The sequence below is a fragment of the Convolutriloba macropyga genome, chromosome 11 (genome assembly GCF_964194025.1).
Source record: "Convolutriloba macropyga chromosome 11, txConMacr16.3, whole genome shotgun sequence".
In the NCBI taxonomy this organism is placed as follows: Eukaryota; Metazoa; Xenacoelomorpha; order Acoela; family Convolutidae; genus Convolutriloba; species Convolutriloba macropyga.
In genome coordinates, this window is record NC_134478.1 from 47,426,375 (window position 1) to 47,452,733 (window position 26,359).

The 26,359-nt window shown below is 34.2% G+C and overlaps 1 protein-coding gene across 1 annotated transcript; it reads left to right on the forward strand.

The window, feature by feature from the left end:
* The first annotated feature begins 5,162 nt into the window (after nucleotides 1–5,162).
* On the forward strand, nucleotides 5,163–23,258 carry LOC142349154 (uncharacterized). The gene is made up of 4 exons (XM_075400569.1): nucleotides 5,163–5,356; nucleotides 10,626–10,777; nucleotides 19,347–19,474; nucleotides 23,016–23,258. Exons 1-4 carry the CDS (start codon nucleotides 5,163–5,165, stop codon nucleotides 23,256–23,258), a joined length of 717 nt encoding a protein of 238 aa, XP_075256684.1.
* Nucleotides 23,259–26,359: the final 3,101 nt, after the last annotated feature.

Below are 26,359 nucleotides of genomic sequence, written 5' to 3' on the forward strand. Positions count from 1 at the left end.
CATCTACCTAGGGTCTCCACAAAGCAATTAAATCAATTTCACTATTCAATATTTTAAGATTACTGTCGCACAAATCTCCTTGGAACGCGCTTTCGTCGCACATATTTTGCGGTGGAAAGCAAGTATTGCTTAGCTAGTACGTCCGCTTCCATTACAGTGAAATACTAGATACGAAACACACTTGCACACATTTACAGGGATTGTTAACTAGAAAAAAGCATTGTTAACAAGATAAATCATTGCACATTCATAGACGTTTCGCTCAAAATGTTAGCTACGGCTCCCTTCATCATGGACATGAATCCTTCATTCTTCATAATCTGCATCGCACAGTCAATTATTGAATTAGACGTTTAGTCGAACTCGTAGATAGTTTGGAAATTTGAGACCGCACAATATGATTACATAAATTGTGTTCATATTGAAGCTGTACAAGCAAATGGTTCTGTACTCTTTCGATGGGAGCAGCAACTTTCCAGTTTGGCTAGCAGCTGTGAGAGGCATGTTGACTGACTAGGTTTGCTGTTATTCGAGGTCTGTCTTTCTGATCCCTGTTGGAACTGTTTCATTTTTAATTAACCTTTAATATCCAATTCTATCATTCAAATTATATTATCTTCGTTTTTGTTAGCTTAAGGTATGTTTCCCATTATAACCCCCTACTACCTTTCCCCACAAAACTACCCCCCCCCCACCCCCACCACCCACCCACCCCCCCCCCCATGATATAATTGAAACAAGTGAGGGAGTAGGTTATGAGCACTAAATTTTGATCACGTGCATAACATGATTAAATGGAACAGTTCCTTCCTGTTAAATCTGGTCGATCCAAATTGACTGCGTAAAGCATAAACACACTGAACCAACAATGCGTAAACCACAACCATTAAAACACAGTTAAACTTAAGTTTGCACTCCGATTTGAAGTTAGTTTTTGTGTGCTCTTTTGCGTAAGATAAGAACAGGAAAGATTTGTTGCTGGTCTTTAAGCTTTGCTGATTGGTCAATTGTTTGTAACTAAAATAACCATTTATCAATCTCAGCGGAATTCCAATGCATACGAAGGCGGACACTTTTTCAAATGCTTTTGCGGCTACCACTGAACAACTAAAGAGCCCAAACCAAAAGCGACCAAAATAACCCGCTTAACAACCTTTGACTGCTTCATTTCAGATAGCTTTGAAGACACAGATGTTACAGTTCGAGTTAGGTAATTCTCAGGTGTTGAAGTTAAGTCTGAACTACGATCAATAATTGACTGCAAATTGGTATTACGAAAGTAACAAGGTAATCCAGCAAACAAACTAAAGTAAAACAAAGAAGTAAAAAACAGTAAAACAAAGAATCAAAAAACAAGTATCAGTCAATGCAATAACTAATTCAAAGGAACAACTGAAGATGATGATGATTTTGCACATGACTTTACGCTTGTTGACCCCGACTTTGATTCCGACTTTGATCCCGACGACTTTGACCCCGATCCCGACGACTTTGACCCCGACCCCGACGACTTTGACCCCGACCCCGACGACTTTGACTCACACCTCAATCTCAAATTAACAGAATTATGGATTCTTTCATTATGTCTCTTCAAATTCGCAGAATAGATAAACTTGAATGGGCATAGATCACATTTTGTAGGCCTGATGCTTTTCAGATGAACGCGGGCAACGTGCCTTGCACTGATATACTGCGCACGTGATTCATACTCACAGTACCCGCATTCAAAGCGCCTCCCCTTCCGTTCATTCACTACAGTACTCACAATCGCATCAGGTGCCCGTCTTTTTCGCAAATTTCGTACTCGATCCATTCGTTCGTTATCGATGTCGAACACCTTCCTCACTGTTAGAATTCCATGGCACGTCTTCTCTTCAGGATCCGCAACTACAAACATAATTTCCCGCCTGCATTTCATAATCGACTCGTGTAACTCCATCGTAATAACAACCTGTTCCATCTTCTTGATACAATTCAAACAATTCAATCAAATCAAATTCAGTTCAACAAACACAAAGTTCAAATACAAATCTCAATCAAATCTGAAATACACAACATATGAAGACCATTGAGTCTACTATTCAAACACTGGAAAAAGGTTAACATAAATACACTGGTGCATTCACATCAATCAGGTAGAAACGGCGGAGGTCGGTGGAAGTCGGCGGAGGTCGGTGGAAGTCGGCGGAGGTCGGTGGAAGTCGGCGGAGGTCGGAAGTCGGCGGAGGTCGGTGGAAGTCGGCGGAGGTCGGTGGAAGTCGGTGGAAGTCGGCGGAGATCGGAAGTCGGTGGAAGTCGGCGGAGGTCGGTGGAAGTCGGCGGAGGTCGGAAGTCGGCGGAAGTCGGCAGAGGTCGTTGGAAGTCGGCGGAGGTCGGAAGTCGGTGGAAGTTGGCGGAGGTCGGTGTAAGTCGGCGGAGGTCGGAAGTCGCTGGAAGTCGGCGGAGGTCGGTGGAAGTCGGCGGATGTCGGAAGTCGGCGGAGGTCGGCGGAAGTCGGTGCAAGTCGATGTGTCAGTTAATTGTGGTGTAGTATGTACAAGTTAGGCTAGAATGCAGCTCCGGGTATCGCCACGTTAAAAATTTCATGCATGATATCAGTCATTCGAAATTTTCAAAATTTGCTATGTACAGTCTGTTAGTTCTTCGTCTGTACAGTCTGAGCTGAGACATTCTGTGCAGTGTTAACAAATAATGTAAATGATGCTGCGAAGAAAAAAAACAGACTGGGATTTTTCTTAATCGACTCTGGGCAGACTGGCAAATTTATTTACACTGCTATTTGTCTGGTACAGTACTGGTTACAATTGAAAGTCGATGGTACAGCGCTGAAACTCACTGCGACCTAGGTACGGGTTAATTAGCATAATTTTTATGTAGTAAATTTTGCCATGCTTAATGGGCCATTACATTGTCTAAGCGACCCATGGGAGTTGATATGAATCTATCACATATCAAGCATGGGATTAAATTATCTGATTAGAGTGCTATTTTGTCATTCAATAACGGAACAAGAAGATCAAAGGGCAAAAATTTGGTATAAGGTAATGGGGTTCTTTGGCATTGGGTATATTGGTTTGTAACCGCGAACAACGCTCTCAATTCCTTGGTATGGTAACAACTCTAAAGGCGGCAATGATGAAAGCGTAAACAGAATCCGGGTTCTCTCCAATGCATAAGATTATAAGACAGATTTCGTTTACCGATCCAATTAGATTGTTTTGCTGGCCTTTTAATTGTAACAATTTGCACATAGCCATAGTTTCTGATCTTTTTGTAAATAGAACGGAATTGAAATCGGAAAATTTTCAGAAGAAGTCAATTTTCAGAGAAAATCAAATACCAACAACTGATTTTGTTCACAGAATTTTTTTCAATTCTGTTGTACATGACGACTTCTGACCTCAGAACTGACTCGCACAATGACATCAAGGCAAATTTTCTCAAGGAAGTGCAAAATACAAATAACTGTTCTCAATCAGTCTTCTCCAATTGTATAAAATGGTCCAAACATGAACCTGTTAAGTAATGATTAAGCAAACTTAGAAGAACTTAAAGACTCGAAAACAATCATTTATCAATTAAATAACACTTCACGGTAGTCTTTCGTCACAAAAAGATTTTCAATGGTGTGCTCAGAAGTGACTAAATGCTTGCAAATACTAATGCTCAAAATTTGTCCAAATCTTTTGCTTCCTTGAAAAATCAGGAAACACCAATGTCTCATTGTTAGGAAATAGATCTTTGGTGATTCTTTTGTCAAAAAACGGAGAAAGCATGCTTACAGATTGCATGCTGGTCTTTGACAGTTTTGTATTTGTTTTTAAATGCGATGAACGACATTTTTAGAAAAAAATAAGGACTGACTGTGAGCTGAACAAAATCAACCTGATTAATGTTTTGCCTCGTTGATTTGTTCAAAGCGCATAAAAAAGAAACTGAAAAGCCGCCATTTTTTAATATTTACTTTGCATAAATTACCATATGCAGGTTCTCATATGATCAACGTTTTTCTTGTTGCCCCAGGGTCGAATTCTAATGATTAACCTGTAAAAACTTGCAAGTTTTTTGCAAGTTCTTACAAGGCGATGCACCGCCTTGCAAGTTTTTCTTCCCAAAGTTCTTTCAAGTTAACCATTCGACTCTAAATTCCTATAGGTTAAACGTTCAGCTTACAAGTCTTTTTATGTTAACCATTTGACTTACAAATTCTTACAAGTTAAGCATTCGACTTACAAGGCACTTGAAAATTCACCCATAAGGTTCCTACAAGTTAAACATTCTACATAAATTTATGTCCTTTTATAAGTTCTCAGAATATAAGTTGTTACAAGATAACAATTCTGCCTATATTGTAGCAAGAACAAAACATCGTTGCAAGATATGAATGCAAACAGATGTTAAAAAATATAGGATTGTGAAATTTCCAAAAAAGTTTTATGAAATCTACCTTGTATTAAAAATACAGGGTAATTAGAGTATTTCGAGAAAATGCAGGCATATGAAATTGAAACTTCAATCAAAGCGAAAAGAGGTAAATTGGTATAAACATTTAAGAAGGTTTTAAGAAAAACAATTGTGAAGATCGAAGCTAATTGGAATCTACTATTTATAGATTGAATTGCATAAAAACCTCCTGAGCTGATAAAATTGACAACTTTCAATACGGTTTCACGATAAATGACGGAATGTTAATTTGAAAAAATCAAAGAGTTGAGCTCAGCCTGAAAGAACTCGCAAGAAACTTACAAGTTTGCCAATTAGCTTGCAAGTTTTTACAAGTTATCAATTCGACTTGCAAGTTGTTAAAAGTTAATCATCTTTCACAAGAAACTCGCAAGTTCTTACAACTCGACCAAATTTTGCAAGAAATTTGCTAGTTCATACGAGTTATCCATTCGGTCTCGACGCGGGGCAAAAGAAAATCTGAGAGGCCCTCTTAGCAGTTGTTGCTCCAATATGTTTCTCTATATAGCGTTATTTTTATGTATAAATAGCCAAAAAATACTAACGCCCGAAAAATTAGCCATATCATTAATCAAGTACTGGTTTCAGAGAGAAAAAAGCTGAACTGATTTTGAATGCTTTTGCAAACTTTAAAACTGGAAAAGAAAGGTAAGAAAATTAAAAAAAAATGATAATCACCATTAACAGCAAAATTGATAATGTCTTGTTATCTCTTGGGGGTAAACTTCAGATTGACGCTGTCAACCAACAATCAGTTGACGAAAGGTGGAATTATTTCAGCTCTTCTTGGCTTGTCTCATTGCTTTCGCGACGTTCTGCCAAGACACGAGAGTTTGCACTTCCAGTTGGCAGATCCAAATGACACAATGGGAAAAGAATGTCTCAAATACAGGTTAAACTACCTCTCCTTCAAAAAAAAGTTAAACAAGAATATTCTTCAATCAACAGTTTGTGGATGCGGTCAGTAAATAAGGTAGGATTTGACTTGCTCACGTATTTGATGAAAGCAAAAACTTTTTCCTAAATTGTGACCATAAAAAGTATCTAATTTGTAACCCATTACTTACAAAACAAGCATTTTGCCGAATAAGTTTACTTGAGTTTTTCAGTGTTCCACGATAGTTGATAATCAAAAGTCAATTTGACAGAATGGAAATCAGAGATCATTGTTGAATCCTGAGAAATCCTAAATAATTAGATAAAGTACATCGCATTAATAATCGGGGATTAACTACGGACGTATTGCTGACTAGCACTTAACAATTTGATGTTTTTTCAGGTTAATTGGTTATAGAGTTCGATCTTCGGGAATTCACATAGAAATTCGAGAACTCGTGTTTTAGGCTAAGGGAGCAGTTTTCTGGTAATGGATTTAGTTCTACTATAGTAACTGAAAAAAGTAAACTTGGTACTGCCTTAGCACGGCACCTTATTCATTTTGATAGTGCGTTATAAATCTCAGAACTGCTATTCTATGCTTACTTACTGCTATAACTTACTATCAGTTTTGTTCAATTTTGTTCAATTTGTTCAATTTTGTTCAATTTCTGATTGTGCTATTTGCTACGCAATTCTAATTTGTATCCTCATATCCGCACCGTAAGGTCCGTGAAATCCATTAAAAAATATGCCAGCTAGTTCAACAATTCAAACTTTAAAAAAAACTACGAAATCCTCAAAGTTAACTACCAAATCATCGAAAAAACTGGTATAAATATTTTCTAAAAAATGCAAGCCTCATAATTGCAGCAGGATTCTTGTCATTCTTTTTAACCTATATGAATTTTGTAAACGCTGTCAAGTTCATTCAAAAAAAATCTTGCAACCATCAATACGAACAAGGCTCTGCCACAGCAACGGTCCTGCCTTTGGAGATCAAATTTTTGATCGAATTCAATTTTTCTGTCAAATGAATTTTTGTCCAATTATCCTACCACTTTCTTTCACAAACTTGTAATTGAATTCTGAAACAAACTGGCCTTCGACATTAGTGATAAATTTTAATTTGGAGTTCATCTAACTATGCGATCAATTTTCCACGACCAAACTTTCAACAAGCAATTTGTAAGTTTTATCAATCTAAATTGTTTTCAAATATTAAACTAAAATTGTGGGTCTATGTTCAAAAAAATATTAATATATTACTAAAGTCAAAGATATCCCATTTCAGTATAGGAGTTTTTTAAAGCCAATTTAAAGCAGCAAATAATTGACCAGCCCTTTTACATCAAATGTAGAAGCGTATTAGAAGTGACGATCTTGTCGAAAAAAGGTAACATGACCGAATGCCATTATACAGAATGCCATTATAACAAAAGTCAATATACCCATTGCACACTGGTATTTCTTTTCAGTATTGCGATAAGAAAAAAGTAGTCACTTCTACACGTTTCTTTTAAAATACCCAGGCGATTTTTGTTCGTGATAGATCAATATCAGAGATCCTTATCTCATCTGCGGTGGCCGCCGAGGCATGGCTATGGCCATTGAACATGATAAGACAATCGTTTTAAAAGCAACTGCTATTTTATTTGGATTAAAAAACGAAAATGCCGAAGTGCATTGGGCATAGAGGTATTGGGTAAATGGCAATGGGCAAAAAGCAAATGAGCTAACTGTTCTCACACCAACCATAAACGGTTTATTACCCTTTCTTTCACAGGTAGAGCCCTTTCAAAGCAAAAGGTCGCGTCGGTATGTCTGGTTCTAAATGTAGGAGCTCTTCGAATTTTTGGATGCAAAAATTAAAAATTGTTTATTGTTCCATTTTCTTATTTCTGTACCGAACTAGTGATTTTTTATACCTAACATTTGACATCGTCAGCTGTATAGTTTGGCAAAACAATTCAGAAATAGTTCAGATAATTGACTGCATAATGTTTAAAATAACTTCGAATACTGCTATAACTTACTATCAATTTTGTTCAATTTTGTTCAATTAGTTCTATTTTGTTCAATTTCTGAATGTACTATTTGCTACGTAATTCTAATTTGTGTCCTCATATCCGCACCGTAAGGACCGCGAAATCCATTTAAAAATATGCCAGCTGGTTCAACAATGCAAACTTAACAAAAAGTGTCTTATTTAACCTTATTACCTTGGCTTTGACACCCACAACGAAACCCTCAAATTTCATCGCAAAAACTGGGAGAAAAATTTCCTTAAAAATTTTAAGCCGCATAATTGCAGCAGCAATCTTTGTCATTCTCTTTATTCCTTTTATGGACGTTGTAAACTCTGTCACGTTTATTCGAAAAAACCTTGCAACCAACAATACGAACAAGGCTCTGTCACAGCAACGGTCCTGCCTTTGGATATCTAATTTTTGATCGAATTCATTTTATCTGTCAAATGAATTTTTGTCCAATTATCCTACCACTTTCTTTCACAAACTTGTATTTGAATTCCGAATCAAATTGGCCTTCGACATTAGTGATAAATTTTAATTTGGAGTTAATCTAACTCTGCGATCAATTTTTCACAACCAAATTTTTATCAAACAATTTGTAAGTTATATGAATCTTATTTAATCTCAAATTATTAACAAAAATTGTGGGTTTTTGTTCAATAATATTTTACTAAACTCAAAGATATCCCATTTCACTCATAGAGATTTTTTAACGGCAATCTAAGGCAGCGAAATATTGCCACCACTTTTACATCAAATGTAGAAGCGTATTAGAAGTGACAATTTTGTCGAAAAAGGTAACAACTGAATACCATTAAGCCCGATAATTTAGTCTGATTTTTTGTTTGTGATGGATCCATATCATAGATCCATATCTCATCCGCAGGGGCCGCTGAGGCTTGGCCATGACTACTAAATATGTTGAGACTTCGTTTCAAAAGCAACTGCTAATTTTAATTTGGATTAAGGAACGAGAATGGCAAAGTGCGTTAGGTATAGTGGCATTGGATAAAATGGCAATGGTCAAAAACGATTGGGTTAATTGTCTTGACACCTAAATGAAGGAGCTGTTCGGATTTTTGGCTTCAAAATTGAAAAATTGTTTTTGTGCCGTTTTCTTATTTCTTTATCGAACTATTGGTTTTTTTAATAAAAAACAGTTGAGATCGTCAGCTGTATAGTTTGGCAAAAAAAATACAGAAGAAACTTAGATAATTGACTGCATAATGTATAAAATTAACTTCGAATAATTGACGAACAATCATCATTTTTTATGCGCTTGAAACAAACAAAGTCTTATTATATTATGTTTTATATCAAAAATACTCACTATTTTAGCGTTCTTAACCAAGCAAACATACATATTCATCTATTTAAAATCAATTAATTTGATGCGCTCTTAGGCTTTCAATCAATTAATTTTATATTATTTTTGAATCACCAATATATTATTTGCTTCTTTTTCATGCATTAAATAAATCAACTTCACGTCTCTTTTTTCATTTTAGGCCCTACTTGCACAGATTTACAATAATTTCTGAAACAAAGATACCGAAGCTATCTCAAGTTACAAAAACTGCATACATCGTTATTTTCTTCTGACTGAAAAAGGTACTGATGTGTGTTGCAACCGAATGAGATACATTGAAAGGGAAGCCTAGTTTTTCACAAAACTCCCAAAAGAGAGTTGAATAAACAAAATAGAGTTCGGCGAAATGACTGTTATTGGAAGAAAGGAGGAAACGAAAATTTTTTTCGCTTTTAATTGGAATTTCAGTGTCGTTATTAAAACCTTTTCAGTATTCAGGTTGAGATCAGTTGAATTTCAATTTCTGGATATTCATCTGAAATTTTCAATTTGGAATTAGAAATTTAGTTTTCAGCGGCCGGAGATCATCTTTTTTTTTTACCTTACAATCAATTTTGTGTTGCAATTTTGTGTGCAATATGTGCAGATCGTTTTCTATAAAAATATTTTGGTTGAAATTTAGAGCTTTTTTATTTAATTCGGCTCAACAACGGATAGTTGTTTTGCATTTTGTAAAACAAGCTTTATAAATCAGCCATGACTGTTTCTTTCTCCTTTGTAATTTTTTAAGTGCAAATTTTTATTCCTCTGAATTTGGTTTTATCGTTAACCCGGATTATACCAAATAGAGCTGAAACAAACCTACATATTTCATTAAATTCGCAATAAGGGCATGTATTACCGATTTTGCTTAGAGCCTTCAACCCAACGCAACATGAACAATCTATGCCTGGTTATATTCCTGAATCTATCTGCTGTTGCACACATATTCTAAGAAAATCTAAAACCTAAATTGTGTACAAAATGTTTATCTGAAAACTGATTTGGATCGCTGTTTCTTAGAGTTAAACAGCAAAAATAGCTATCCTATAACTTCAAGAAGAGGTCCTCGACATGCAAATTTTTTTTATAGACAGACATCTCTTGTTAGATCTTACGTTTCAGTGCTCTTCGTGTATGCTCCTTGGCAATATTTTCCACTTAAACATCTGCTTGTCGCCTCTTCTACAAATGTTCCCCATCTAAGCATGGATATTACATCATTTTGGCGTTTATAAATGTATATCTTACAAAATTTTGAGTTTCTAAACGTACAACTGTATTGGCTTTGCGTTTTGAAGCCCTTTTCTTACTTATTTTCAGTATCTAATAGCTGCATTTATGAGAATGTGGGTTCTATTGATAATTATTGAGTTTCAACTAAAACAATTGAGGTTACAATTTGAGTTTTTAAATCAGCTAACATGCGTTTGTCAAAAAAAAGTTTTGGGACCCTAAAATCGCTAACGTAACCCTAAGCCTCACGTACTTAACTACCCATCTCTATCATCAACCTCCCCATGGTTATGTAAGTCGACAATAAAAAAAATATACGTAAAATTATATAAGAGCTACGTTTAGTAACGCAAAACTGTGTAAGATCAATGCTGAATCTGACACACAATTATGGAAGACCAACGTTAATTTCAACGCAAAATTATGTAAGATCTACGCTTTGATTATCAACATTAGGCAAGATGAACGCTAAATTCGATTTAATTTATGTAAGATCAGCTCTAATTTCAGCGAATTTTTATGTACGGTCTACGCTTTGACACTCATTCATGTATTCATCCAAAATCAACGCTAAATTGCTGTATGATCTACTCTTAGAAACACCTCGGCCCGGGTTGTTTAATTGTAACTTGTCCTCGCATTTGTTTAATTAATTGTTTGTGTTTCAGTAGCGTTTTCTGCTTGACTGGTTGGTTCATTGAACAATCGAAAAAAGTGGACAGATCGCCTGGAGACATAGGCGATCAACTGATGTTCTGGGATTTGGCTATGAGCATGTTCAGATCTTTTAACTGGTTTTCTTTCTTTCCCTATGAATTAGGTTCGAAGCCCTATATCTCCAATTTATTTTTTTCAAAATAGGACAAAAGGCCGAGGATGAGGTCCACGAACCAATACCGGTATGATTGAGATGGAAGTTGGTTACCGGCATGTTTTCCAGACCATCCGACCAAAAGAATATGCGGATCTTTTCCGTTTAGGACCCCCCCCCCCCCAGCTTAGTGGGCGCATATTATTTGCAACCCCCAGATGCACGTGCCATATTTTTACTGGATGATTTACTATGTAATGGCACATGCTAGGTAACTCGGGGGCACATAACGTACTGGGGGGGGGGGGGGGGGGGGGGACAAACATAAAAGATCCGAATATGCAATGGGCAAAACCCAGCAGATTTTGAGAACCATGAGAGCCAGGCCGAAATTTGGTCCACATTAAGCACCCAGTTAGCAATTCTTACTCGAGCTAATCAGGCTCATTATTATGGTCGTGGTCTTCATCCTCGTTGTTATTTTTTAACATTCTGTGAAAGATGATCAGAAAGTTGTCTGGTAAATTTTCATGTATAAAGAACTCAAAAAATAATGCAATACTGGTTGACTCGTAATAAAGCGTGTAATAATGACGATAAAAAGTGGGTACTGAGGGCACCTGCTGCTTCAAGTGGATAATATTGTTGAATAAAAATGATTTTTAGGAACTATTGATAATTAGGTTGTAGATTTTGCGCTAAAGAATTCATCTAAATTTTTACACAAAAATGAAACGTATTCAATGAGAGACTTGGTTCCAGAAACGACTGCTTTGTACTGCATGTAATTTCAAACAAAAAGTCTCCAGATTTGTGATTGCTTCATTTTTCAATTAGATTTTGTCGTCTAGTCGTTTTTAATTTAAATGAAAATTTGCCTACTCTGGTGAAACATCTGCGGAGTTTTGAGCAACTATAAGGTTGGACGACTTTATTGAAATTCTTGTCTTCGACTGAGTTATCGAAGATGAAAATTTTGTGAACATGGTGATGATTTGTGTTCACTTTTTCCATTTTTTTTCTAAATTTTTTGTCAATTTTGCAGAATAAATATGTAGAAATTAATAAAAAATAGTGATATTGGTTTCAACTTTAAAGACAGAGGAGCGTTGATGAACTGCTTGATGCAAATATTTGTCTATCAATGTGGTTAAGTTCTAAAAAAAGTATCTTGTTCATCAAAAATGCTCCAATAAAGCTTATTTAGCACACTTTGTTTAAATTTCGACAGATAAATAATTTATTACTCTTTTCTGTTTTCTATTTTCTCTTTTGTTGTGAAAAGATTGTTCAAATTAATCCCATCGTGTTCCTGTAGATTGAAAAAGAAAAGAAATTAAGAGCTAGGGGTTCAGGGATAGCCAGGTTCAAAATCTTAGAACAAAATTTCTTTTTTTTTAAATGCAGTATAAAATCAATATTGGCTAATCTGCGAGTTCAAATTGCTCCTCGAACTGATCATTTCTCGTCAGTGTACGTTTTGTTAATTGTAAAAAAATTCTTAATGATCGGGAGTTTCCAAAAACAAAAAATGGGTAGTGAAGAGTAAAATTTTTGGAATAAACGCCTTATAGGCCAAAATGAGTAGTTCCATTACATATTAAAACCAAGCTAACAGAGTAAAAAAACTGTCCCCAATCTTGAAAGTTTAAAAAATTACATTTATTGTTGGCTACAAGTTCCGGTTTGAAAAAATTCAAACAAAAAATTTTGTTTGTAATATGTAATTGGTAATATAAAAAGAAAATTTTTGAAAGAAACCATAACATATTCTAGTGTTAAAACTAAAATCTACAGTAAGCGACGCAATTGCTTCAAATATCCAAAAACCATTATCTAAAGTATAAAACAGAAAAACCTAAGTGACCCGTAATAAAATTTGATGATAGACCACTTGACAAAAATAAATAATTTTTAAAATAATTTTTCGTATTTTTTGGTGTTGTACTTGTGTATTTTTGTCGAGTTTGTAATTTTTTGTGTGTATATGTGCGTTTGTTTTTGTACATTTGTGTGAGGTTTGCACGTGTGTGCTTCCCAGGTTTAGGTGCGCGACCCTAGCAATGGAGCAACCATAGTGCTACCCAAAAATTGAGTGCGACCATAGAGCGAGCCAAAAATTTGTACGACTTTCTAGCGAACAAAATTATGCGGCCGTCGTGCGACAAAACATTGGAATTATATGAAGCCCTGCGCGGAGACGTCGGTAATGGGGACAAAAGGGCGAGCGAACAGCTCGAAGAAAAAAACTTGGGTAAGAGTTTGAACTGATTTACACAACCGCGAACGTGCGTGCGTACGAAGTTTTTCAATTTGTTCTACAGTTAATCTTGTGGAAAGTGTAAAAAATTTCCTTACAAAAAATGCAGCTGCAATCTTGAGAGGTATTTTGGAGCAATATGACCGACGCACAGACTTACACGAGCCGTCTTGAATGATTTCATCATTCGTTTTTTTCCACCTCTTTATACCGCAGGTAATTTTCATTTGTATATCAGATAAGAATAAACGGAGGTCAAAAGCAATCAGCCAGTCACTAAATTGACAAATGCTGATTCAACTTGAAAACTTGGACGGTTTCCTCAAATTTGTTCCACAAATTAGAAAGAAACTTAAACTGATCATTCTCGGCCAAATATTTACATAAACATTTGAGGTAACGGTTAATGGACTGCCCGTACCTAACTTTCAGAATAATTCAATACTGAATCAAGAAGTTTGTCAGAAACAATTCAGTACTGATTCAGAGTCTCTTCATGTCACATTTGTCTCTGAAATTCTCTGATTCAGACTCTGATTCAGACTCTGAATCAGACTCTGATTTTTTTCTGATTCAGACTTCGAATCAGACTCTAATTTTTCCCTGAACTAGGGTAACTTCATAACTATGTCCGTGAGCCCAGCCAAGTTTTACCCTTGCTTTTGCTCTCATGTCCTTATAAATTACAAATTCATACAATGCCTGTAAAAGTTGAAGAAATTTATTTAACAGGTTTTCGGAAATTTTCTCATGTTAAGTTAAAACTGACACTTTTTGAGATTTTTCAGTATGCTCTATGTGGTTTAAACCCTCCTGCCTTTTCGTTCCGGGCTGGAGACCGGCAGTGGCGGAGTTACTGAAATTAACTATAGGAAAACTGTTATAGCATGGTAAAAAAACAAAGCTTGTAAAGTTTTCCAAAACAAAAACAAGACAAATTTAAACATCAGAACAAGACGAAACTACGTAAAAACATCATATAGCAGAAAGATTCTCTGAAATTGCCCACACAATTAGGGAAAAATGCAATATTTCACAATAACATTAAAACCTATTTTTAAAATTGATTATAGAGAAAAGGCACCTTCTTTAAATAATGACATTTTTTTTCAAATAAACGTGTTCTAGCCAATTTTTTTGCAGATTCATGGTTAACATAGCCCATACAACTGGTCCTATACCAAAAATATTGTATAACTGCTATATTTCACAATACCAACAAACCTTTTTTTAAAAAATGATTATAGAGAAAATTGCAACTTCTTTAAATAATGACAACTTTTTTTCAAATAAACGTATTCTGGCCAATTCTTCTGCAGATTCACAGTTCACATAGCCCATACAACTGGTTCTAAACCAAAAAAGTTGTAAAACTGCTACATTTCACAATACCAATAAAACTTTTTTTAAAAAATGATTTTAGATAAAATTGCAACTTCTTTAAATAAAGACAACTTTTTTTTCAAATAAACGTATTCCGCCCAATTCTTCTGTAGATTCACAGTTCACATAGCCCATACAACTGGTTCTAAACAAAAATTGTTGTAACACTGCTATATTTCACAATACCAATCAAACTTTTTTTAAAAAAATGATTATAGAGAAAATTGCAACTTCTTTAAGTAATGATAACTTTTTTTCAAGTAAACTTATTTTGGTCAATTCGTCTGCAGAATCACAGTTCACATAGCCCATATAATTGGTTCTAAACCAATAATGCCAGAAAAGCATCCGTACAGCTGCATTGAAATCGGTTCCAAGAACCAAAACTCTTCTCAGTTTTAATTTGTTTCCACAAATTGTTTCAAAATTCCTTTGAATAACGGTTAAATAACCGAGAAGTAGTTTTTTTTGTATTTTCCTGCAGTGTAGTGAAAAGTTTCTGATTTTCATTTTGATTCAGAGTTAATTCAGAAATGCATTCTGAATTTTTTTCTGATTCAGAGTAATTCAGAAGACATAGATTCTGAATTTTTCTCTGATTCAGATATGTTTCACAATCAATACAGAAACTGTTCTGAAATCGTTCTGAATCAGTACTGGAAGGCAATATTATACAGAAAATGTTCTGATTCAGTTCTGTTGCCGACTGAATGTAAGGTACGGGTGGGATAATTGAAAATGAGCTTTTGATTGTGGTTAAACAGAAAAAAGTTAAAGTTTTTTGATGATATGTCTATGATATAATTTTATAAAAAGTGAGAAATTTACCAAAACAATCAAGAACAAAGAGTTTAAGTCTTGCCGAAACGAAAGAAATTTTTCTCTCAATAATAAAATTGATCGAGCCAGTCAAACCATTTTCACAAAACAGCGTTAGGAAAAAAATAAAACTAGTTGATAATCAATGATTTGTCTGTCATACAGTTACAGTATTTTCAGCAAATGGCAGAATCTTTCTTTTTTGTAGTCATTAATTCTTGAAAGTGTTAAAAAGAAGAGTTAAGTAAATTCGGTACATCTTAAAATAGAATAAACAGAATCCTCAAGCAGAATTAAGTTTTCGTTCGCGGCATTGTTAAAAGGCAAAAATACCAATAATTTAGTCATCAACGAAAATTTTGAAAATCCTAAATTAAGAGTTAATGCTGCTGTTTTCCATAAAAATTCTGAGATAAAAACATTTCACTGGAGAATATTGTCTCCTCCCTATGTTTCAACAACGTATTTTCTTCTTTAAAGCAAAAGATTATCAAAAAGCAGATAACCATTAATGTGGAAAAGATGTTCTCAAGCGGCGACAGACAAAATCTCAAAGACCAGTGACATTTCGGTATCTGACTTTTATAGTAAAATCTTCAATCAGCAAAAGTGTGCTTCAGAAAAGGAAAAGTTATATCGATGCTCAAACATGGATAAAAAATAGACGAAATTAAATCCCGACCAATCTCACTGCTAAAAATGTGGAGCTAACTCTATGAATAAAAACGTCTACAGCCATGATTATTCCTACCCAGAAAAGTTTTTGCAAACAAAGGTAAACAATTCGGGTACCGCGTTGAAAACAGCTGATGTTTTTTATTTCAAAAACAGGCTAATGTACGATTGGACAGAAGCACAAAAAAGTGTTAAAATTCCCTTGTTCTTGCTAAGGATTTTAAAGCTATTGATCATAACGTACTGGTCTGTTGGTTGGAAATAATTGAGATAAGAGGTCTCTGCCTTCTTTGCTTAATGTCAGATCCACTAGTAATTATTATTTATTTAAAAGACATGGCTCTTGTTTGTAGACATTTAGATTATATTCAGTTTGTAGAAGATAAAAACCTGACTGAACATGCACAAAATAGGGTTGATATCACGGGAGACTTTGATAAAGCTGAATTTAGATGAATCAGTTTTGAATACCTCAAAAATAATTCAATCAAATATACGATATTTTACTTAGACGACCGGATCGGTTCAATTACTCTTTATAAACTACGAAGTTTTCCATTTGTTCTACACTTAACTTTGTGGAATGTGTAAAAGATTTCCTTACAAATTGCAGCTGCAACCTTGAGAGGTTTGTTGGAGCAATATGACCGACGCAGAGACTTTCAAAAGCCGTCTTCAATGATTTCATCATTCGCTTTTTTTCACCTCTTTATACCGCAGGTAATTTTCATTTGTATATCAGATAAGAATAAACGTAGGTCATAAGCAAACAGCTAATCACTAAAATGACAAATGCTGATTAAACCTGAAAATTTGGACGGTTTCCTCATTTTTCTTCCGCAAATTAGAAAGGAACATAACTTGATCATTCTCGGCCAAATATTTACATCAACATTTGAGGTAACGGTTAATGAATAAGGATAATTGAAAGTGAGGTTTTGCTTGTGTTTGAACAGAAAGAAGTTAAAATTTTCGATGATACAATTTTTTCAAAAATTGAGAATTTTACAAAAAAAATCAAGTGAAAGGAGATTAACTCTTGCCAAAACGAAAATAATTTTTCTCTCAATAATAAAATGGATCGAGCCAGTCAAACAATTTTCACAAAACAGCGTTAGGAAAATTAAAAAACTAGGTGCTGATCAATGATTTATCTGTCATGCCCTTTATAGTATTTTCAGCAAATGACAGAATCTTTATTTTTTTGTACTCATTTATTCTTTAAAGTGTTAAAAGAAGAGTTAAGTAAATTCGGTACATCTTAAATTAGAATCAACAGAATCCTCAAGCAGAATTAATTTTTCGTTCGCGGCATGGTTATAAGGCAAAAATACCAATAATTTAGTCATCAACGATAACTTTGAAAATACACCAATACGATTTAATGCTGCTGTTTTCAAATATAATTCTGAGATAAAAAAACATTTCAATGGAGAGTATTGTCTGCTCTTTTTTTACAGTCTATGTTCTTCTTTGAAGCAAAAGATTGTCAAAAAAGCAGATAACAATGAATATGGGAAAGCAGTTCTCAAGCGGTGACAGTCAAAATCTCACAGACAGGGGACACTTCGATATCTGACTTTTCTAGTAAAATCTTCAATGAACAAAAGTGGGTTTCAGAAAAGGAAAAGTTACATCGATTCTTAAACATGGATAAAAATTTGACGAAGTTAAATTTTAAAGCTATTGATCATAACGTTTTGGTCTGTAACTTGGTAAAAAATGAGATAAGAGGTCTCTGCCTTCTTTGGTTCAAGCTTATTCAAAGGACTGATCACTGCACATAAAACTAAACAACGTGTCATCTGGTTGGGAGGAAATCGTTTTCGTTGTTCCACATAGCTCAATGTCAGATCCACTAGTATATCTTTTTTATATAAAAGACATGCCACCTGTTTGTAGACATTTAGAAGCTATACAGTTTATAGAAGATAAAAACCTGACTGAAATTGCACAACGTAGGGTTAATATCACTTTGCTAAAGCTGATTTTAGACGAATTAGTTTAGAATAGCTCAAAATTAATTCAATTCAAAAGACGATCTTTTACTTAGACGATCGGATCGGCTTGATTACTCTTTATAAACTGCGCATTAACTGAGATTCAAATTTTTAAAAAATATATACATGTTAATTTTGTTTGCATCTATCCATCACTAGTGATACACAACAAGTGAGAGAAAATTTGAACTATCAGTCAAGTCTCTTTTCAAAAAATATATTTTGTTCGTAGGGAGCTAATATTTCGTAACTATAAAACATGATTCAGTCCCATTATTCCATACGGTGTTCTTTTTTTGCTTGCTGCAGTTATTTATCACTTTTACCCATCACTACTCTTCAAAACAAGAACTTGAAGTTCATGCATTTTAGAAAGAAAACCGATATATGTGAAGGAAAGTTCATGAAACATTCAATGCTTTTAGTTTGAGAATTAGGTCTCTATGGTTTACTTAAAATTGTCTGAAGAAGTTTGAATAGTATTCATGGTGAAATTTTTAAAACTGGTATGCTTCCTATCACGTTTCAAAAATTCACACTTGAATTAATGCTATTTTCTCAACCATAATGTAGAAACAAACTTCAGTGGTTCTCAATAAAAGTAGGAGTCAGTAAATTTTATAATAGTTTGAAAACAACAGGGATATTTCCGCCTGTTCTCAATCTATGTTATTTCAAATTTGATTCTTAACCTGTTTAAACAGAAGCTATTCTCAGAAGCCATTTTGCATTGCACCTGCTTTGCAATCAAGGTGCTTTCAAAACATGCTTTCAAAAACATGTTTTCTGCTTTTGAAATCAAGGTCGCCTGATGCATAAAACCGTCTTTTTTAATAGTGAAAAAGATTTATTCTTTCACTTCAACTAAACCTATTTTCAAGTACTGTTAGTTGGGCGTTATGCTGCACATTTTGTAATCTTTTTTCAAATACTGGTTTCAACATTTTTTGGCTAGGAAGGATAATTAACCTGGATTGTATCAATCATTAACTAAAAATTTTCCTCCTTTACCGTTTGGGTGCGAAGAATATGAAGATGTTGAAATTGCTGCAGAGCTTTCTTTAATCATTCCAGCGTTATACCATGTTCTTGCTAAACTACTGACAAACAGCGTTAATTCAGAAACAAAATATAACAGAAAAAGGTGTTGGTTTTGCATTATCTGAACAATTTGTTCGAACACGAGAGAAAACTTTAAAAAATGTTCGACGAAGTATCAGTTTGAGGAAATTTTTCTCCACGGCTTTTCTTTTTGCGTCTGTGGACTGTATTAAGCCTGCGAATTAATCAAGGAAGTAAAAAATGTTCCCTTATCCCCTCGCAATCCCCCCTAATTTTGCACCGTTTTACCTCCCCCCATTTCCCCCTACGCTTGCATCGTTTTACCCTTATCACCCCTAGAAACAACAACTAATGATAAGTGCTTCCTCTGTTGCTCTAGGTAGTTGTTGCAGTTTCCAAGTGAGGGTGTACATGGAACATGGTCGGAAGAATGGTATCTCTCCAGGCGAATATTACGACAGAGTTACAAACTTTTCCTCAGAAGACAAACGACTCAACTTTCTAATGGTGAGTCTAGAATCTGACTTTACAGTTGATCTAAAAATATCTATGAAGTCCAAATTTAAAAGAGTTCACCCGGGTCGAGGCCGAATGGTTATCTTGTAAGAACTTGCAAGTTAACCATTCGACTTACAAGGCTCTTACAAGTTAACCATTCGACTTACAAGTTACTTACAAGTTAACCATTCGCACACACACACACCACGCACGCACACACACACGCGCGCACACACACATACACGCTCTCTCTCACACACACACGCACATACGCATACACACATACATATACACATACGCCCGAAACCGTAAATAAAATGTTGCAAGACATGAATGTAAATGGATGTTTGAAAAAAATCGAATCTGGAAAAGTGTGAATAAATTATAAAAAAAGTATAAAACTGAAGGGCCACTAAATTATTTTGAGAAAATACTGACATATGAATTTGAAAATTCAATCAAAGTCAATATTTTGCGAACATTTTTGAGAACGCGATGAAGCTAATTGAGATCTACAGTTTTTTAATGGAATTGCAAAAGGAACTCTCTTGAATTGATAAAATTCAAAAAGTAACCATTTTGTCTACTTAGGTCGAATTTTATTATGTTATCCAAACTGAGCAACTAACTCCCACGCGCTTTCTACGGTAAATGACTGAATTTTATATTGAATTAACCAATAAGAGTTGTGCTCGACCGGAACGAACTTGCAAGAAACTTACAAGTTAGCCATTTGCCTTGCAAGTTCTTACAAGTTAACCATTCTACTTACAAGTTCTTACAAGTTAACCATTTGCCTTGCAAGTTCTTACAAGTTAACCATTCTACTTACAAGTTCTTACAAGTTAACCATTCGACTTGCAAGTTCTTACAAGTTAACCCTCTTTTGCAAGAAACTTGCAAAATCTTACAAGTTAACCATCTTTTACAAGAAACTTGCAAGTTCTTACAAGTTAACCATTCGGTGTCGACCCGGGCAGATAAATTATTTTCAGTTTGAGATAAACAAAAAAAATTTTGGCTGAATTACATATTGCCAAAATGTTATCCCCAATACCCAGTTTATTGAAGCTCTTCTAGCATTTCTCACAAAAAAGTATATTGGACAGTTCAATTATTCCTAATTACCCCGATACACATGTATTTGTGATAATTCTAAAAGAGTAATAACTCTCTGGTAATAAATACTTTTTAAAAGTAACTTTCCGATAAAATCTCCTCCTAAAGCCATTAAATCTCCATAACCACATTTAACAGAGCTGGAAAAAATAAAAATGAGAATTTATAGAGAGGGAGAGCAAACTTAACTTTGATTGCAATTTTTTGCGCCACTAAGTCTAACCTTATTTTTGTAAACGAGTATCTTAATATTGTCAAAAACGTATGAACAATTTATCCATCGTCGAATTTGTTTAGATTAAACACAAACTAAACTTGGCAGAGTAAATGAACTGATGCAATATTTGGTAGTATCCTACTCAAATTTGAAAAGAAAAATTAAGGTTTTAAGGTTTCCAACTTCAAAAAAGTACATCATAAATGGCTTTATGGGCCTCTGGTGATACCTAGAACTAAAAATTACCTGGAGTTGGCAACCGTTTAAGATCTTTTTTTGGCGCAAGTGCCATTTGACAAACAAATCTCTATACATTTCACTAGAAATTTGGATGATTTAGACAGTGAAAATAATTAAAAAAAAAAGCGTTTTAAACAATTTTGGAAAAACGACAGACAGTTTACCTCCTCAAGCTCCTTTGCAAACAATTTAAATTGTTCAGTGTTCCAAATAAAAACAACTCTGTAAGTTTCTATCAGAAAACAATGTAGAAACTTGAGAAAAACTGCAAAATTGGCTGACTGTGCCACACATAAGCAATAAAAACATACGAAGAATGACTTAAGCTGACCTGCTGTGTTAAGGATTTTATAAAATTGAAAATCTCATTAGGTTAAATAGAAATTTTAATGCCAAGAACTAGAAACAGAAATATACTTATGACAAACAATGCCAGAAAAACAATTGGCACTCAGTCCAATTGGTGTGCACTAAACTGAGGCTATTCGCTAAGGATGAAAAGGATCAAAATAACCAGAAAAATTGATAACGCTATAACGGTTCGTTGCATAAAAAATTATCATATCACTAGGAATGCACCATAAAAACTCTTTTTCCAATGCAGCTGGAAAAAAAATCATACTATTTTCGCTTGGTTCTTCTATTTTTGTCACAAATTTGACTTAAATCTTTAATTATCTCTTGCAGAATTTCGCGATTCAGATAAAAAATCAACAGTTGATATAAAACTACTGCCAATTTTTTTGTAGCTGTACGATAAGAAGCGGGGAAATTGTTCTCATGTTAAAGAAAAAAGTGTCCTGCACAGTTATTTAATACTTATATAATCATAGACTGTACACAAAAAATCTAAACTGAGTTTGAATACAATAGCTCAATATTAATCTAATGTCTGGGACAATCATAGAGCAGCAAAACAAGAGTTCACATTAAATTAAACTAATTATGGCTCCAAAATAACTATAAATTCCTTATTGCTCCATCATTTTATAATAAATTTCTAGACGTCACTAGTTTCTAATGGCTCTAAATGGATCTTCTAACTAATTCAATACTGTATTTACATTATCTAGCAAAAAATTTCAACCATGGTGGAGAAGTATTCGGAAAAGTCTGTAAGGAATGACAGCACAGGAGAGCATTGAATTTCAAAAAAAAAAATGATTGCAAAGACAGTACATAATAAATAACTGAATTTCGCTAAAATGTTTCGAAACTGTGCTGAAATCCGCTGAATTTTTGAATAAATTCAGCTTGTATTAGTGCATACTTATCCTTTTGTTTTTTTCTTGATTTGTTGCAGTCCAAGACTGCTCTCCAGTCTGAAATCAATACCAAAAAACCTCGCTAAATAATTTACTTCTTCATTAATTACAGACTTTATGTACTTCAAAAATTGAGATGAAATGCACGAGGTGCACTGAAATCTCAGCGGATTTGTTCACAAATTCAACACAACCACTCTTATCAACCTATTATAATGTTGGTATCTCTGTTGAACCACAGGAAATCAAGTAGAAACCAAGAAACGAAATTGGAATTGAAAAAGAAACTATAAGAATCCAAAATGAAGAATTTTACAATTGACACCAAAAATCTGCACAATTCCCCCCTCAGCGGGTCCCTTTCCATTTTACCGATTTTGGAAAGCAAACCCTGAGCGACTTGTGGTCTTACCGCGTGATTAGGGTAAATCTAAATTACCTTAACTGAATTGTTTGATTAGTGTACAAGTAATGTATTTAGAACCATTAGAAATAGTTACAAAGAGCTGTTGGCTCCCATTTTGACTACTTTTTGATACTTCGGATTGATGTTTGGTCTTTTCCTGTAAAACTCGAGAACTAGGCTGTAAAGAATTAGAGATGAACTTTCTTAAAGTACAAAAAGTGCATTTCAGCAAATTGCGCTGTTAACACCTCTACACGCGGAGGTGGCATGGCTAACAAAAAGAGTTCTTCTTTTCGATTTCAGAATCGGTATGACCCCTCAGCCTGTGTCAACATCATCACCCGAGTTGGTTTCGGCAAAGGTCACTTCCGATCAATTGGCGTTCGTGTGGGACGTCCGTATGTATTGCCTCTCACAGCCGAGAATGGAACAACTCATTTTTTCAACTATAAGCAGATTAAACAGGTGCTAACATTTGATTGGTTTAAACACAATGTTGTTTGTCGTGATCAGGTTTGGCTTTGTCGTGAATACATAGGACCCTAAAATCTTTTTTCTTATTTTCCTAAATTGGATATTAAATTCATTTTTTCGAAAGTTTTCTGTTTTTGGCTTTCTCGAAATCCGGTCTACTGGTACAAGATGTTGCAATAATCATTGCCTAAACACGTAGGTATCTTTTATGAAACTGGAATTAAATGTTGTTTGGCAAGATGGTGGATTATCGTCTCAACAATGTCAGACCTTAGTTCGCTCGACATCCCCTTTAATCAGAACTTTTGTGCGCGAAAATGGTGTGTGATCAAAAATGCGTGCGATTGAGTGCGCCTTCAATAATTCTAATCTAATCACTGCGGCCAAATACAACTCAGAGCAGACAGTCGTAGAATAATTGTCCTCAAAATATTTCAAATCTCATAGAAGTGTGGTTTGTGCTCTTCATTGAAACAAGAAACCACATATTAAAAATCTTACGAAAAAGAGTAGGTAAACAACTCTTCCCTAATCGATTTTTTATGTTATTGCTACTAAAACAAGCTATCGTTTTTGCTCATTAGATTTTTTACAGTTCAAGGAATTTGAATTTTATTGGGACGCAGTTTTCTTTACGACTCGAAGAGGCGTTATGGCTTACTGTTTACACGACTTGAAGAGCAGTATTGGTGAATGACTTTCATTGAAGTAAATTTTGAAGCAGGAAATAAAACGCGAGAAAAACTTTTGGGTGGTTTGAGTGCTGAGCAGAATTGATGAGTGGAACAAAACAGTGTTTTTTCTTTCCAAAGTCGTCAAGAGAGCGAGAAATGGAGGTGTGAAAAAATTTTCTTTGAAGCAAAATTGTTCACATGCGGCTTTTTCAAACAGTTTTACTTATTTTTTGGTTTAGAAGTTTGATTATGATATTGTATTATTTCTAGGGCTGTCTTCATAGCGGTTTGAAGGTTTCTTGTAAGTAACATGAAAATACTAATTTGAGTATCTTTCGGCTATTTTGCCGAATATTAGGCAAAATTTCGTGATTTTTTGATTTTTGTTTTGTTTTCAAGCTTGTGTGGGATTTAAATAAACGCTCATTACTGAAGTAGTTCCTAAAAACTGAGTGATCACAAATTTATTGTTATCAAACGTTTTTTATTCAGAAAAAGGAAAAAAACGTTTCAATGAAAAAAAAGGCATTTCATTGTTATATAAACTCGCGGCATTTTATGACTTGCTTGTTGTTTTGCTAGCTTTTCGATACTCTATTTGCTCCAACATACCTCTTCAACATCTCATCAACTTTTTTGATCTTTTTGTTTCACGCTTTTTGAAAAGCTTTTTGTGATTTACAATTTTTTATATCATTTTGACTTGTCTATGGTTTCATTTTGTTTGTTTTTGCTGCTTTTTGATTGTTTTTGACACTTTTGATTTGTTTTGGGAAAAATAATTGAGTAATTTTTATGCAGGTTTTTGTGGATTTTTGTCTGTTCTTTTGCTATTTTCTGCGGATTTTGTCCTATTCACTAGTTTTTACTATTCAGTTTTTAGTCAATTGATTTCCTGAGGTGTTGCTGAAAGTTACTGGTACTTAGAGAGGACACTTTTCAATAAAAATTTAAACAAAATTCCATCATTTTTCCAGTTACTTTGCTCTCCGCATCTTAAATATTTTATAAACCGATAAGGTGTAGGAATGGCGTATGCTTATCCACAAGTATCAACTTTTTTTTAAAAAAAAAATAGTGGCTTGGAAGTACCATATTGGCAATTTATCTAAAATTTGTATCTAATTTTGTTGAAATTTTTGAGAGACATTTTTCTTGATGTTGACCTTCATTTCTTTTCCCTTACCTCGGTTTTCTATCCTGATTTTTTTTTGGATATTACTATCAATTAGTGTTTGTTTATTGAGCCAGGTCTAAATAAGTCGCATGTTTTTTTTTCAAAAGTTGTATCAGAGTTGCAACTTAGAAAAAATCTTTATCAGATACTTTAACGTCTTTTTTGTCCAGATACTTTTTCATTCTTCTTTTCCATGTTATTGGTTCAAGAGTGTTTGGGGTTAATAAGTCAGACAATTTTAATTTCAATTTGGATGATAAACTTTCTCAGTTTTTTTTAGTTTTCTTTTTAGATTTTACATTCCTTTACTTGTATAAGGTGGCTTCTTTAAACCAATTCTACAAGTAACTCTACGTTATGGAACGCTTTGACCATCTGTGTTAATAGTAATTAGATTTTTGTACGATATGTTGAGCAATAATTGTTTTTCTTGCCGTTTTTTTGAGGCTTTTTTCACCGTGTTTTCGTATTGTTTTCAGTGTGCGAGGTAATTTTTTCCTTCGAAAATGTATTTTATACTTGTATGTGTGCCTTTTTTGTTATTAATAACAGTCGAAGTTTGTTTTGTTAGAACAAAATAAGATAATCTTAAACATTTTTTTTATCGAACAAAACTGTTTGCTCAATTCTTCTATTTTTCTTCCTTTCAGACCATTCTGTCGTGTTTAAGTATTTTATTGGGATTTATGGTAATTTTCACTTTTACTAAGTGAAAACAATTAAAAGAGTAATAACACAAAGTTTATACATAAATACGTCAACTCATCATTTTCTTTAATTTTCATTTCCAAATTTTTTTCTCAAACTAGTTTTCTGCTGATGTGAGGTGTTATTCAGTGCGTTTGGGTGTCATTTGGGCGCTAAAAGATTATGCATGGAGTTTCTCACAGGGAGAGTTAATAACAATTTCCGTGGTTTTCTTTAACTTTTAGAGAAGTATTTTGAAAAAAAATAACATGCTTGATAGATTTCTTTTCTGTTTTCTCGTGATTTTTTGTTTCTGATGTTTATTGTTGCTTTTCTTTTCTCCTCACTTGAAATTTGTTTGCTCTAGACAATCAAATTACAGCGAAAAATGTGTTGTTAACACTGCGTTTGGAGTAACAAGTTATAAAAATTTTCTAACAAAATATTTTCTGAGAAAAAAATTTCATCTTTTGCTTTTGTCCTGACAAATTAATTCATCAGTTTGCTGTTTTATATTGACTGATACAATGAAACCATTAGTTTTAGCTGTCAGTGATTTGCTGAGGGTTTATTCGCCGATTTTCAAGGCAGTTCTTACTTCGCCGATTTTCAAGGCATTTCGCCAATTTTCAAAA